Source organism: Trachurus trachurus (assembly GCF_905171665.1).
Source record: "Trachurus trachurus genome assembly, chromosome: 11".
NCBI classification, from domain to species: domain Eukaryota; kingdom Metazoa; phylum Chordata; class Actinopteri; order Carangiformes; family Carangidae; genus Trachurus; species Trachurus trachurus.
Window position 1 is genome coordinate 17,925,096 of NC_139904.1, and position 13,180 is coordinate 17,938,275.

At 43.7% G+C, this 13,180-nt stretch overlaps 1 protein-coding gene across 2 annotated transcripts in view; it reads left to right on the top strand.

Annotated features, from left to right (window-relative positions):
* Nucleotides 1–13,180, top strand: part of jarid2b (jumonji and AT-rich interaction domain containing 2b) — a 103,139-nt gene that overhangs the window by 72,000 nt on the left and 17,959 nt on the right. For both annotated transcript variants that reach the window (XM_083982543.1, XM_083982544.1), the window contains 2 exons: nt 1,337–1,560; nt 12,431–12,649. In XM_083982543.1, coding sequence (XP_083838669.1) covers nt 1,337–1,560; nt 12,431–12,649 — 443 coding nt within the window. The remainder of the gene's footprint in view (nt 1–1,336; nt 1,561–12,430; nt 12,650–13,180) is intronic.

Sequence of the window (13,180 nt, forward strand, 5' to 3'; positions counted from 1 at the left end):
TTGTCCAGACATGATCCTATCTTCCCTGACTTCAATCCTGTCTGCGGCAAATTGACAAATAATACTAGGATATCACATTGCTTCTATTACTGCTTCTCAACCTTTATAGCGTAACTCAGGCACACACACACACACACAGTAGCGCTAATCGATTGAGGCCACTTGCTGGTTCACGTACCTCCTGAGAAGTCTAACACAAATGGTTTGTGTATGTGCACGCATGTGTCTAGACATCAAGGCTGTGTGTGTGTGCTTGCACATGGGTTGTGTAGGCAAGTGAGTCCAAAGCCTTTTTTTTTTTCAGACATCCACTTCTTTAATATTCTCCTCCGTCCCTCGCCTCCACTGACACACACTGTGAAATAAAGAGAGAAAAGAGACAAGCGTGGAGAAAAATGAAAGACATCTCAAAGGCTTTGTGGACTGCAGAGGAAAGCAAGGAGAGAAGGGGGGGGGGGAAATAATGGAAGATGGGAAAGAGGTGGGAGCAAAAGAGAGAAAGCAATGAAGAGAGATGCAGAGATGAGGAGTCTCAGTTGTTGTGTTGTTCCTTTGGCAGATGCGTCCTGTGTATTTGGTTATCATCAGCTGCTCTGGTGCCGTCCTATAGACGCCTTAATTACCTTCCACCAGAGCTCGACAGGAGCGAAACAGCAACGGCTACATGCATACATTTCCATGCACCTGTAATTTACTCATGTAAATAACACACATTTACATACAAACACCCACACACACACGCTGAATGACCATGTCAGATGCCGGCGAGAGTGTGTGGGTGCCTGCGCCTCCCAAGTGATCGTGAGCTCATGCTCCATTCCGTTCTTCACTACAGGGTAATTGTTTGAGCAATACACTCTACAGTGAAACAATAGACAAAGGGCCACAGCAATGATGAAAATATATGAGAGAAACTGTATGTGTGTGTGTGTGTGTGTGTGTGTGTGTGTGTGTGTGTGTGTGTGTGTGTGTGAGATTTTAATCAGCTGCAGACAACAAGATGTGTAGGGATAAATGATCAGCAGGTACACAAGGTCTACTATAATAACACTGGGCTAATATAATAGCAGCTTCTCTGTGTGTTTGTTTTGTATGATAATAATATTTTATTATTTGAAAATCAACATGATTTATTGTGTGAATAAGCTCATAATTGTCGTCATGTGAACGTGGAGCTGGAAATCTCTAGCAGTCATGGTGGTCTTCTTTTTTTTTTGTCATATTTTCCCACCCCTCTCAGCTGAACGAACACAGCTCTGCTCGGCTGTAATTAAACACCACATATCACATAGTTCACACTCTCATCCTTGTTGTTGTTGTCTCTCCCCCCCCTCAGGCCTCGGCTCCAGGCTCAGAGGAAGTTTGCCCAGTCGCAGCCCAACTCGCCCAGCACCACGCCCGTCAAAGTGGCCGAGCCAGCGAGCCTGACCACCGGCCTGGCCACCGTGCCCTCCTCGTCCCTCACGCTGCTCGCCTCCTCATCGCTGTCCTCCTCCATTCAGGACCTGTCCAGGCGCAAGCCCAAGACAGAGGACTTCCTCACCTTCCTCTGCCTCAGAGGTAAGACACCGCGGAGTGGAGCAGATGGAGACATAATTACATGCACACCTACGAGCTGCAGTAGAGCTGGAGGGATGTTGTTGAACAAGAAAGAAGCAGATACGTCTTGTTCTAATATTAGAGGTTTTTTTTAACAGGTCTCTGCTACACATTACCTCAGAGGCTGGACAACATTCTGCTGCTATTTAACTGTCTAATAACAAGCGTATGAAGACACCCAGCCGACTGCCAAATATCAGAACCAAGCATTCCCGAGACATGTCGTACTGTATGTGCAGCTCGGTGCTGACGTTTGGTTGCACTGAGATGAATTATCTCATGTAAACATCTAAAGGGAAACCTGAAGTGTGGTTTAACACTTTGCCCTAGTCTTTATTTTAGATGTCACACACACACACACACACACACACACACACACATGCACATAAGCAGTTCAAGAGAACATATAATAGGTTCTTTTCAAGTCCGGATTTAATCACGTTACGCCCACACATACACACAGACAAAACCACGTATACATAGTACAAATGTCTGTGCGCACGCCCAAGGCTAAGGTTATCCTGCATTTCATCAGCTTACACGTCTCCCCCCTCATACCTTTCAACAACTATCTGTCTCTTTAACACCCTGCCTATCACCTTCTACCACAGCAGCTGTTTGTGCATAGAGTAGTCGCACAGTCACACACCCTACACACAGGTTCATGGACGCTATGTCGCACCTTTGATGTCAAATAAACTGTAAAATCCACGACAGGGCAATTAGCAGTTTGGTATGTGTGTGTGTGTGTGTGCCAGCCACAGACAGCAGCATTGTTTATTGGGAGTGTCCTAACGGGAAACACTCTGTCTTTTTGAGTTGAATGCATTGCAAACACTATCACACCCCTAAATAAACTGCACATTAAGTCATCATGTTAAACACTTCTTTTTTCTTGTGAAAGAACAGAAGATATGGAAAGAAGAGCGAGTGTCACATTCAAGGTGTGAACAGTAGTAATGAAAAAAAAGTTTACAGCAATTTTCTCAAACAACCTTGGCTGTGACTTCTCTGCTATCTCAGTGTTACCCTTTGTTGAATATCCCACTCACCTTTTTTTTTCCTTCCTTAAACATACCCTCGCAAACCAGAAATTAACTCATTTGGAAGACAAAACCGTTTGCTTCAGATTAATTTATCGTTATCATTATTAACCTCTGCCCATTTCACAAAGTAGGCTAAAGATTCAGAAGAGGCAAATTTAGATTGGAGTCTGTTGGGACGTGATGAGCTATACGTTGCCACTCTGATGAGAATACCCTTATTATGGGATGTCATTTTCACCTTACAGGGGCTCATTCAGGAACATATAATTGGAGGTTGCTAAAAGTGACTGAAGCCTTCGGTGAGAGGGGCTTTGATTTGCATATATAGGCCAAGGCGTTACATAGGCTAATGATATAATGTACCATATTCTTTGAAGTTGAGATTATTCTAAGCTCTGGGTGCTAAACCAGCCCCACCCCTCATGTGTGGAGTGGTAGACTAATGAGGTGCGGGTGGCTGGTCCTGACTCAGTCTTGATGCTGTCTTCCTTTATAATTAAGGTTAGGATTGGTGCTTTGCAGGCTGATTTCTAGGCCTCTTCTCTGCTGTGCTGCTAATGCTAATTTTAGAGCTAGGCTGCTAAGCTAACAATTGAACGGTTTTCCACTGGGCTTTTTCCACTCTGCCGCTCCCTGCTTTACTGCTGTATTTATAGACCCAGTTTAGCTCTGTGTGTATGAATGAATGAATGAATGAATGAATGAATGAATGAATGAATGAATGAATATTTTATTTTCGTGTCATGCCACCACTGTGGCCCATCCCATATGGGATTACAAGACACAATAACAAATACAAAAAAAACAAAAACTAGACAGTCCTTCCTGTTGGTGTTACTTGCCACACAGGTGTGACATAAATAAACAATTTCAGATTACTTTCAGTACTCAACAATATATCGCTCTTCGTCTCATTGCCCAAGCCTCTTCAAGAAACAAAGAAAATGCAAAAATATTCAAATAAAAAAGAAGTTTTAGCTTCTCAGCATCGTCCAACCACACAAATTCATTATTTGGATCTACTTTACTAAATAATTTTTGTCTTGTAGAGTCATAGAAAGGACAGTAGAACACAAAATGCATTTCATTCTCCACCTCTCGGATGTCACATAAGTTACAAATTCTATCATCTTCTGCTGTGCCAACATATCTGCCTGTCTCGATATGAAGACCAAGAATACCAGCTCTCAATTGAGCACACAGGGATCTTTTCTTTTTAGACAAATTATACAAAACATAGTTTTCTGGGCCAAATACCTGTTTTATTTCACAGTAAGTACGCAGCTTTGGTTTACCCCAGATATCTAATGCCCATCTATCTTTACTTCGTTGAAAAATAATTTCTTTTAATACGTTAATCTCAACTTTCTCTTTATTATAATAATGGTCTTCATATCCAGCTCTCAGCAAGATGTCATATATGTCCCTATCCCAAGCCCCATTGGTCAGAGTGTCCCACTCAAAGATTTTTCTTGCAATCCTGTTACGATTTAATCCTAGTATCCTATTCCATAAACGCACCATATATACACTCCACCGTACCTCATTGGGTTCCCAGCCCATATCTCCCATAACGGCTAGTGTTGGTGTGAATTTATGTACACCAAGAAAATACCGCATGGCTCTGTTTTGCACAGCCTCACATTTAGGGTACTGTTTGAATCCCCATACTCCTACTACATAATCTAACACTGGACACACACAACTCTGATATAATTTGGAGTAGGTGGAGTACCCAACATCCCTCAGGGTCTTTATTTTAGCTATAACACCCCCTAGTGCCCGGTTTGCTGACTCAGCCAGTAGCGATGATCCCTTCATGAAAGTCATATGTTCATCCAAATAGAGACCCAAATATTTGTAGCTTCTTGAATAATTCAATTTTGACTCTCCAAAATGAAATTGGAAATCACTTGTTTGCTTAACAGGGTTCTTAAAATGCATAATTTCTGTTTTCTTTTCATTTATCAAGAGTCTCCACTTTTTACACCAATCGCTTGCACATGTCAACATTCTTTGTAAATCAACCTCTGTTTCTGCCATCAAAATAATGTCATCCGCATATAATAAAATACTAACTTCCTCTCCTCCACACTTTACTCCACAATGCAGATGTTTGATTTGCTTGGCTAGATCGTTAATGTACACAGCAAATAAAGTAGGAGACAGTGCATCATGTGTATATGCATAATGTGTGTGTGTGTGTGTGTCCTATCCATGCTGTGAGGATGACATTTTCCTGTGCGGGCTTCTTCTGCTCTGTTTTTCCCCTTGGCCTCTCATATGACCCATATGCTGGGACCCTTACCAAGACAGGGACATGGGAGAATGTCAGCTGAGCCCTTGAGGTTGTGTGTCTGTGTGTGTGTGTGTCCAAGCATGTGCATGAGAGAAAATCCACGCTCTCCACTGATGTCGCCTGGCTGCTGCTTATCTCCTGCGTGCCCTGCCATCGGGAGCGTGCGTGCGTGCGTGCGTGTCAGTGCCTCGGTGTGTACCTGCAGCACACGTCGGGCATCCAGGGTGTGTGACGTGACACAGCCTGTGAGGATATCTGTGTTACCCTGGTTAATCTTTTCAAAGCGTCTCAAGTCTTTGATATCGTCTGAAACACTCCCCCACCTCCCTCAATCCCCTTTAGGATTCTGATACATGTCTCTGGTGATGTGACCACCACACACATTAGGCTCCTTCATGTCTGCTCCCAAAATGCCTCTGACAGATTTGCTGGCTGTGTTATGGATATCTCAAATCCATTATGCCTGTAATTCTCTTTCTTTTTCAATTTGATCTAGAAATCTTTCTAACCTCCCCCTTTTTAAAGAAAAAAAAAAGTTTTTTATGGGACATTTAGCAACGTTTCCACCCTCAAGCCCCCGTCTGTGGTGATTTCTGGGATTCATCTCAGGTCAAACGTTCACAAAGTGTAAACACACACCCCACACACCCACTGCAGTATTTGCTTATCTTATCTGATAAACATTACGCATCCACCCCAAAGGCCTCCCATCCATCACTCACTCTGACAGCGACATGAAAGTAGTTGGAACATGAAGGATTTTCGAAGTGATAAAGTGAGCAACGAAATGAGAAACAAATGTTGTGAAAGCGGGGGCTTTTGTGTCCCTCAGTGTTGTGAAATTACAGCTAACAAATTCAAGCTTGTAATTGATAGTGTTTTACTCTTTTGGGATCTGTTTCGCCGTGATAATGGATTGGCTGACTGCTGCTGCTGCTGCTGCTGCTGCTGGTGGTGGTGATGGTCGTATTGTTGCTGTATCTGAGGAAAAGTTATTTTTAATTCCTCCAGGGGGGAGCAGGGGTGCCAGATTATTCTGATGCAACGTGGGAGTAACTGGACGGAGAAGTGGGAAAAACAAGATTTCTGTCTACTGTATAGAAGGATGCACGCCATGTATGCTCACCACCCACACTGTCTAGGGCCTATATTCTGTATTTATCTCACTGCTCATCTCTTACTCCAGCAAACGTGTACACACTCGCACTCGCACACAAGCCAGAGCGCTCATCCCTCGCCTGTGTTCTGAGATTGGTGTTTATGTGTGGTCCAGGCCTGTAGTTGGGCTGTTTATATCCATGGAGAAAGCCATTTGGGTGGTAGCCAGACAGTCTGCCTCTGGCCCCGTCTGCCTCTGGTAACCTACAGGCTGCAGTGCTGCCGCTCCGAGGGTGGGGGCAGCACCGAGAGGAGCAGAGGGAGGCGGTGTAATACACATTCAGATTATGTGCCTTTTTATCACATTGTTTTCATCATCTGATGGTTTTCGTTTCAAATTAACATAAACTCCTAATTAACTGAACGCAAAGTCTTTCAGGAATGATTGTTGTCATGGAGTTGAACTTACTGCACAATTTACAAAGGTATAAAGGTTATAATGGTTGTTTTCTTACCCTCACTTTACATTTTAAGCAAGAAGAAGCTTAGTTAGTTTGTTCTCAGTCAGGCTAAAATACACACACATGCACACACTCCCACAAACGCACAAAATACACATTGACATACATGAGATAAGAATAGATTAGGGGGTAAATAAGCAACTGTCTGCACACACACTCCTGGAAATAAGTCTCTTACATAAGATTAATTTCCAGGAGTGTAATTTTGTGTTTCTTTTTCCTGTGATTTTGTGTGTGTGTGTGTGTGTGTGTGTCAGTGTGCCAGGGTGCATGTACACCACTGCTGCAGCCACCTCTCTGCCCCCTGGGCCCTCATCCACATGCCTGCTAGCACCAGCGTGCTCTCTCTCCCCCCTCCCTCCCTCCCTGTCCCGCGGGTTCAGTGAGGCCAGTGTCTCTGCTCTGCTTACATAACCCCAAAGCTCTGACCTAGTGAACCAAAGACCTCAGATTCCAAGTACGTAATTACACGTGTGAGATAAATGTGGAATTAAGTGAATTATAATTTAGGACTTGTTATCTTTGTAGCTGGTTTGTTAGGTCTGATTTTGTTTGATGGTATTTTTATTCCCCGAGAATCTCGTTTAACTAGAAACGCATTGTCACTCCGGGGAATAGATTTTCAAGTCCAACAGCTACTCGTGTGTCTCTCAAGTGCACTGCTGCTGTGACAAGCGAATTTCCCTCAGGGATAAGGTACTTTTCTCTCCCCTCTAATGTATGCCTGCTGTTTGATTAAAAAAATACTGGAAAGTGTTTGTGTAGAGCTGCGACTTCCTTGCTGCTGACGATGCTCACAGAAGTTGGCGAGGCAGCGCCGGCTGATTCTGTATTCTCGTCCGAGTGCGGAGCCGCTGTTTGTGGGGGTTAATGGTTTCGTTGACATCGAAGAATGTCAATTGGAGACGTAATCCCTCTCTCAGTCTCCCTCTCTCTGTCTCTCTCCTAAGAGACTGATGAAGAGTTTTGGCACAGCTCAGCCAGAAGGGGAGATAACTTTTTTTTTTTCTCTCAGTGCCAGAAAAACCTACATTTGTCCGACCCTTCTCTTAAAAACAGGCCTTGTGCTTCCTGCGCACACATGCTGCATTTTGTTCTAAGTCAGCGTGTCCATATGTCCCCATGGCAGCTAAACCCTCTTGATTGACTATTTAAATTGTCCTCATTGTTTCAGTTCCAGTTAAGGGGACAAAAGAAGGGTAGCCAGAGAATGGAGGGTTTGTAATTATGCCCCCCCACCCACCCAAAGCCCTGTTAAAAATGACAATCCTAATAGACTCTTTCAGACCTAATTATGATTTGTCTGCGGTTGGAATGAGGTGGATGAAAAGATGGTGTAATTGGGGGATTGGGCTCAAGCCCTGTTGGAGATCTTGGAGAAGGCCTGAGTTGTGCGTTTTCACCGTATATATGTGTATGCGTGTGTATCCTTGTGTTTGTGTGTGTGTGTATTCTCTAGGAGCTGATGGATTGAGGGTTTCTGTGCCAGAGACGGATTCTGTAAATCTCTGGTGCTGGCCCCAGGCGTATTGCTGCTGCTCCCGTAGTCGGGATGCAAGTGGTCAGTATTTGACCACTGGATGTGTTGGACAGGCTCGTTCCTGTGTCCGCCTCTCTTTTTCTCCCTTTCTCTCCCTCCTCCGTCTCCTCAGAATCCTAGACAGTCTCATTATTTCTTTGAATAGAATAATGCTCAGAGGTCGTGACATCCGTTCAGTCTATTTGGTCCTTGTCTTGTACCACTCAGTATTCCTCTGCCTCTCCTCTTTTTTCTCTTTCTTTCACACTTTCTTATGTCTCTCTTCCTCTTTTCAGTTTATTCCATATGAACGTTAGCCTTCTCAGACTTCTGGGGATCATGTATTAAATGCATTTAATCCCAAGCGCCCAACTTTACTATAAAAGCACACACACATTTTCTGCCATGTTTGTACGTTTTCACTTGTTCCTATCCATTTCCCTGCCTCCCCCAAAACAAGCACGCACCCCTCCCTCAGTTTCTGCCCCTGGGTGCCCCTGAGGTCTGTTTGCCATTGGCCCACTGACCCCTGTTCAGGGCAGTAAATTACAGCCATTTAGCTAATGAAGCGAGTCATTAGAAGCTGATTGGGCCAGTGTGTGTGCTGCCTCGGTGTGTTTGTTTGGTCTAAGAGAGGAGCGTTTGCTCTGTCGCCAAGATAAACGAGGTGTCTCTGCATGTGTTTGTTCGTGTGTTTGTGCGTCTTTAGGCCCTGTGTGTGACTTTGTGAGTGTGTGTATATGTGTATGCCACCCAATCCTCCCGGTCTGATCCACTGGTTGAAAGCCAGAAAATTAAACTTTGCTGCAAAGTGGCTCTGAAACATGGGCTCAGCCGCTTATGATTGTCTGAATCCTTCTTCAGATGCTGTATGCCAAGGAACTACAACAAAAACACACACTGGACTCTGTTTTCCAAGCTTCTTACTCACAGAGGCAACGGGAGATTCTGTCCCAGCCTGCAGAGAAGCAGCACCTACCACGCGGGTTACTGTGGATTACGTAAAAGTAATATTTCACTGCTCTCCAACAGTTACTTTTTGCCCTATAGACCTCCTTTTGAAGTTAAAGAGAGCAGGTAAAAACTCCATTAATATCTGTTCAGGGAATCTGCTGGCACTACAGATTGTTCTCTCTTCAGCTCTCTGAGGAGATAATTAGAAACTGGCAGAGCTGCTGTGTGAAAAGTCAGATCCAAGGCACAACAAGACTTATTATTACCAGGCTCTACTTTTTTAGTGCTTGGAAAGCTTTGACACAAGTACGATATTTAAACTAGGCTTGCAAAATAAATGCAGAGTGACATGTGGAAACCACAGGTCCCCAGACTGGCCAGTAATAGTTGTTAGTGCACAGTTCAAAGATGCAGTAAGAAAAGGATGGTGGAATAATGATTTCAGTGTGCTTATAATATCCTGTGCTCATCACAGACGGAGAAAATAATCTGTCACATCAACATTATTTAAGAAGTTGATTTACAGCACTTTGTCGGTGCAGAAAGAACAGGGATTTTCTAGCTTGGTGCTCGTGTCTTCTCTTAAAAGACTTTAATTCTTCAGCGTGGGCCATTTAGGGAAAAATGCTTCAGGATTGGACAGTTCTCTGCCGTGTGTGGTGCTGGTTAGCAGCAGCTAAGCCTTGCACCATGTCTTCTCCTTTGTCATTAGAAAGCCCAGGCTTAGCCAGGGTGTCATTTAAGCACTGACTGTAACCACATGCACATACACACTCACTTGCACACAAATGTTTACTGCATCCAAGCCAAGCTCTTTGCAGCAGATGCGATTGTGTGTGTGTGTGTGTGTCACAGATATTGATTACACAGTGCTGGTTACTAAACAGTTACTCAGCCCTCACCGGCTTCTGTGCGTGGTTACATAACTCTGATGATGACCTAATGAATGAGCATTTTCCCTTCAATCCAAGTCATGTTGTCCAAATAGAGACCTCGTGAATTCCTTGGAGTATTTTTGCTGTGAATTTCTGGATTTATTTCTTATAGAAATCAGATGTACCCTGGTGTAAATCTGTTAGAAAATTGAATTATTTTGGTGTTATCTTTACATTTTAATTAAGCCACTTAATAATGTATTGAATGTGTAAAATCTAAGATAAGTATTCAGCACTCTCCACAGCAAGTGCGCTAATTAAATAATTGCCTCGGCTAATTCTTAATTCGCTCTGTGTAATTTGAAGTAGCTTAATGCAGGCTAACTGAATTCAGCCTGTTTTTCGCAGGAAGCTTAGCATTATTTTAATTGACATATAATCGCACATTGCTTCCCATTAATGCCTGTGCCCCTTGAAAGGGTCATAAAAACCACAGTAGTTGCTCATGCCATGCAATTGATTTAGTCATAAAGGACTCACAACTTCATAAAAATCTGGCACTTCTTGCTAATAAACAGCCGGATTTAATCGAAGCTATGAGGATGTTGCATAACCAAACATTCTTGTCAATTAACAGTCACAAACATGCAATTATAAAAATGACGAATCCTAATTGTAGAGATTGAATTTTGCCGGAGTTCTGACCTTTCGTCAGTCACTCGAGGTCTCACACACATTCATGTATACACACGTGTACATAGCTTACAATAAACAATAGGTTGTATTGCCCATTGTCCATAGTGTGTATAAGTAGACAGGAGGTATAATATGTGTATTCTTCGTATTGTCCATGTTCACTGTGATAGTTGAGGGAGAAGGCCAATACGATGCTTTGGAATCAGAAGGTCATCAATGGATCACTCCACTTCGCTTAAAGAAAATGCAAACGTTGTGCAGACTGCTAATTTTCATCTTGCACTCGGAGGTCTGTGCAGTCAATTTGTGGCAAAGATCAGCACCGTTTTTAATGTTACTGGAAGCACACTGGCACATGATACAGTAAAAATGATTTACAACTCTGCCCATGTCTATATATTTTTATATTTCTGTCCAAACATACATTGCCAGTCAGTACTGCCGCTCTCCACAAGGCCGCCTTTTTTTTCTTCTTTTTAATAAATTCCCGCATCTGTATGACTGGAGCAGCTGTTTGCACACTGATTTACGAGTGCAACATTATGAGATTTAATAACATAGCTTTGGGCTTTATGACCTTTTATGAGCGCGAGTGTGTGTCTACGTTCAGCTAACTGAGGTAACATTATAGGCCGTCCAATGCCAAACGCCATTTGCCTCCTTCCAGCATGTAGTGACTTAAATTTCTCACAGATGACAATGAAAGTGATTGAGTGTGACAGAAAAAGGAAAGAGAGGGAACGTCAGTTTTCGTCTGCGGGTACGAGGAGAGATTGACAGTAATCCTGTTTTGGAAGAGTGAAAGCGACAGATTTGGGATTAGCTCGGCAGCAAGAGAGCGAGACTATTTCGTTTCTAAAGTAACTCTTTTACAGAGTTAGATATTTGAGCACATGTACAGTGTATATATGTCTCAATAAAACTGTCAACATCGAGCGTCTCCGTGGGAAGATTTGACTTGTTATATGCTCCTAATGCTCTGGCTTCAGTTGTAGCGATCAGAGTGTGTTCATCACCTCCCCTCTCCCTCTGCATCAGTGATCTCCCCAGCAGCAGCAGCACCGCTAATACTAATGTCTCACACTGACACTCTCACAACATTGTAACAAGAAACTAAAAAAATGGATAAGAGATGTGGATAAATGGGGAAAAAAAGGATAAACACTAGGAACAAAGATCAAGGTCAGGTGATAAATGATATTTCCCATAGAAGCAACTTATCGGTGTGAGATTTGAGGAGCTGACAGGTTTGGCCTGATTCAGGCAAAGTGCAAATGCTGTTGAAGTTAAAACTGCTTTGGCTTTGCAAATTATTCAAACATTATGCTCTGTGTGTTTGTGCGTGTGTGTGCGCGCGTCTGTGTGTGCACGTTTGTGTGTGTGTGTGACAATGGAGCAGCAATGTGCAGAGCAGTTTACAAAGCATCAATAGGCCACCAGCTGGGATAATAACAGATGAAAAAAAAAACACAGCAGTACAATCACCATCGTTCACAAACCCTTCAGCAACTTCTATTTTTACATAAATTTTTCACCACTTACACATTGATGTTAATTCATCTGCAATGTCTGAGATTAAAATGAAAAAAAGAGATGTTTATTTTCTCCACACATGAACAACTGGGGGTCTCAGAAAAGGTGTATTTGTGTTCAAACAGGATAGCATCTCATGTAGACTTTATCTGCAGTAAAGCAGCTTTTTCTTATTTCAAATTGTCAATTTTCCTTTTCCTCTCCCTTCCCTCCATCTCCGGCTTACCCCTTCATTATTCATCTCCCTCCCTCCCTGCCTCCCCCACCCCACCCCACCTCTTTGCACTCAGGTTCATCGGCCCTGCCCAGCAACATGGCCTACTTCGGAAGCTCCCAGGAGGAGGAGGACCTGGAGGAGGACGAGGAGGAGGAGGAGGAGGAGGTGAGGAACGGCGGTGGTATCCACTCTCACGGCGGGGGAAGCAGTAGCCAAGCCTCGGCCTCCTCCTCCTGCCATTCGACACCTCGCAAGGGCAAGCTCCCCGCCAGGCAGCCGCTGAACGGGCATGGTAAGGAACAAGAACACCGGCTCGGAACAAAAGCATGTCATATTTTTTTTATTGGGAACACACCTCTCCTGTCTTCATACTCCGGTTGAGTTGATATAATGCGCCGCAGACACCGCCAGTGTGAGCGTCTGAGGAGGAGGAGGAGGGGATAAGATGGGAAAGAAAGAGATAATAAAAGAGGAGGTTTGTATAGAGGATGGAAGTGGAGGAAAAGATAGATGGAAGAAAAAGAAAAAATGAGTGTAGGTGCACTAGCAGAATAACTACAGAGGAAAGGAAAGACAAACTTGAACAGTAAAGTCCCCCTCTCTCTCCCTCTATGTGAGTGAGTAAGAGCGATTTCAAGTTTGCCCTTTTTTTTTCCACCGCAGAGACGGGGTAAGTCACATGGGATAGTCGAGCAGCTCATCGACTCTTTCCACCCCAATTAACACTTAGCTTGCTAAGCCCTAACAAGGTGTTTATGCACACACTGCAACAGCTGGCCGGGGCCCTCTGCTTACACACACACACACACACACACACACACAC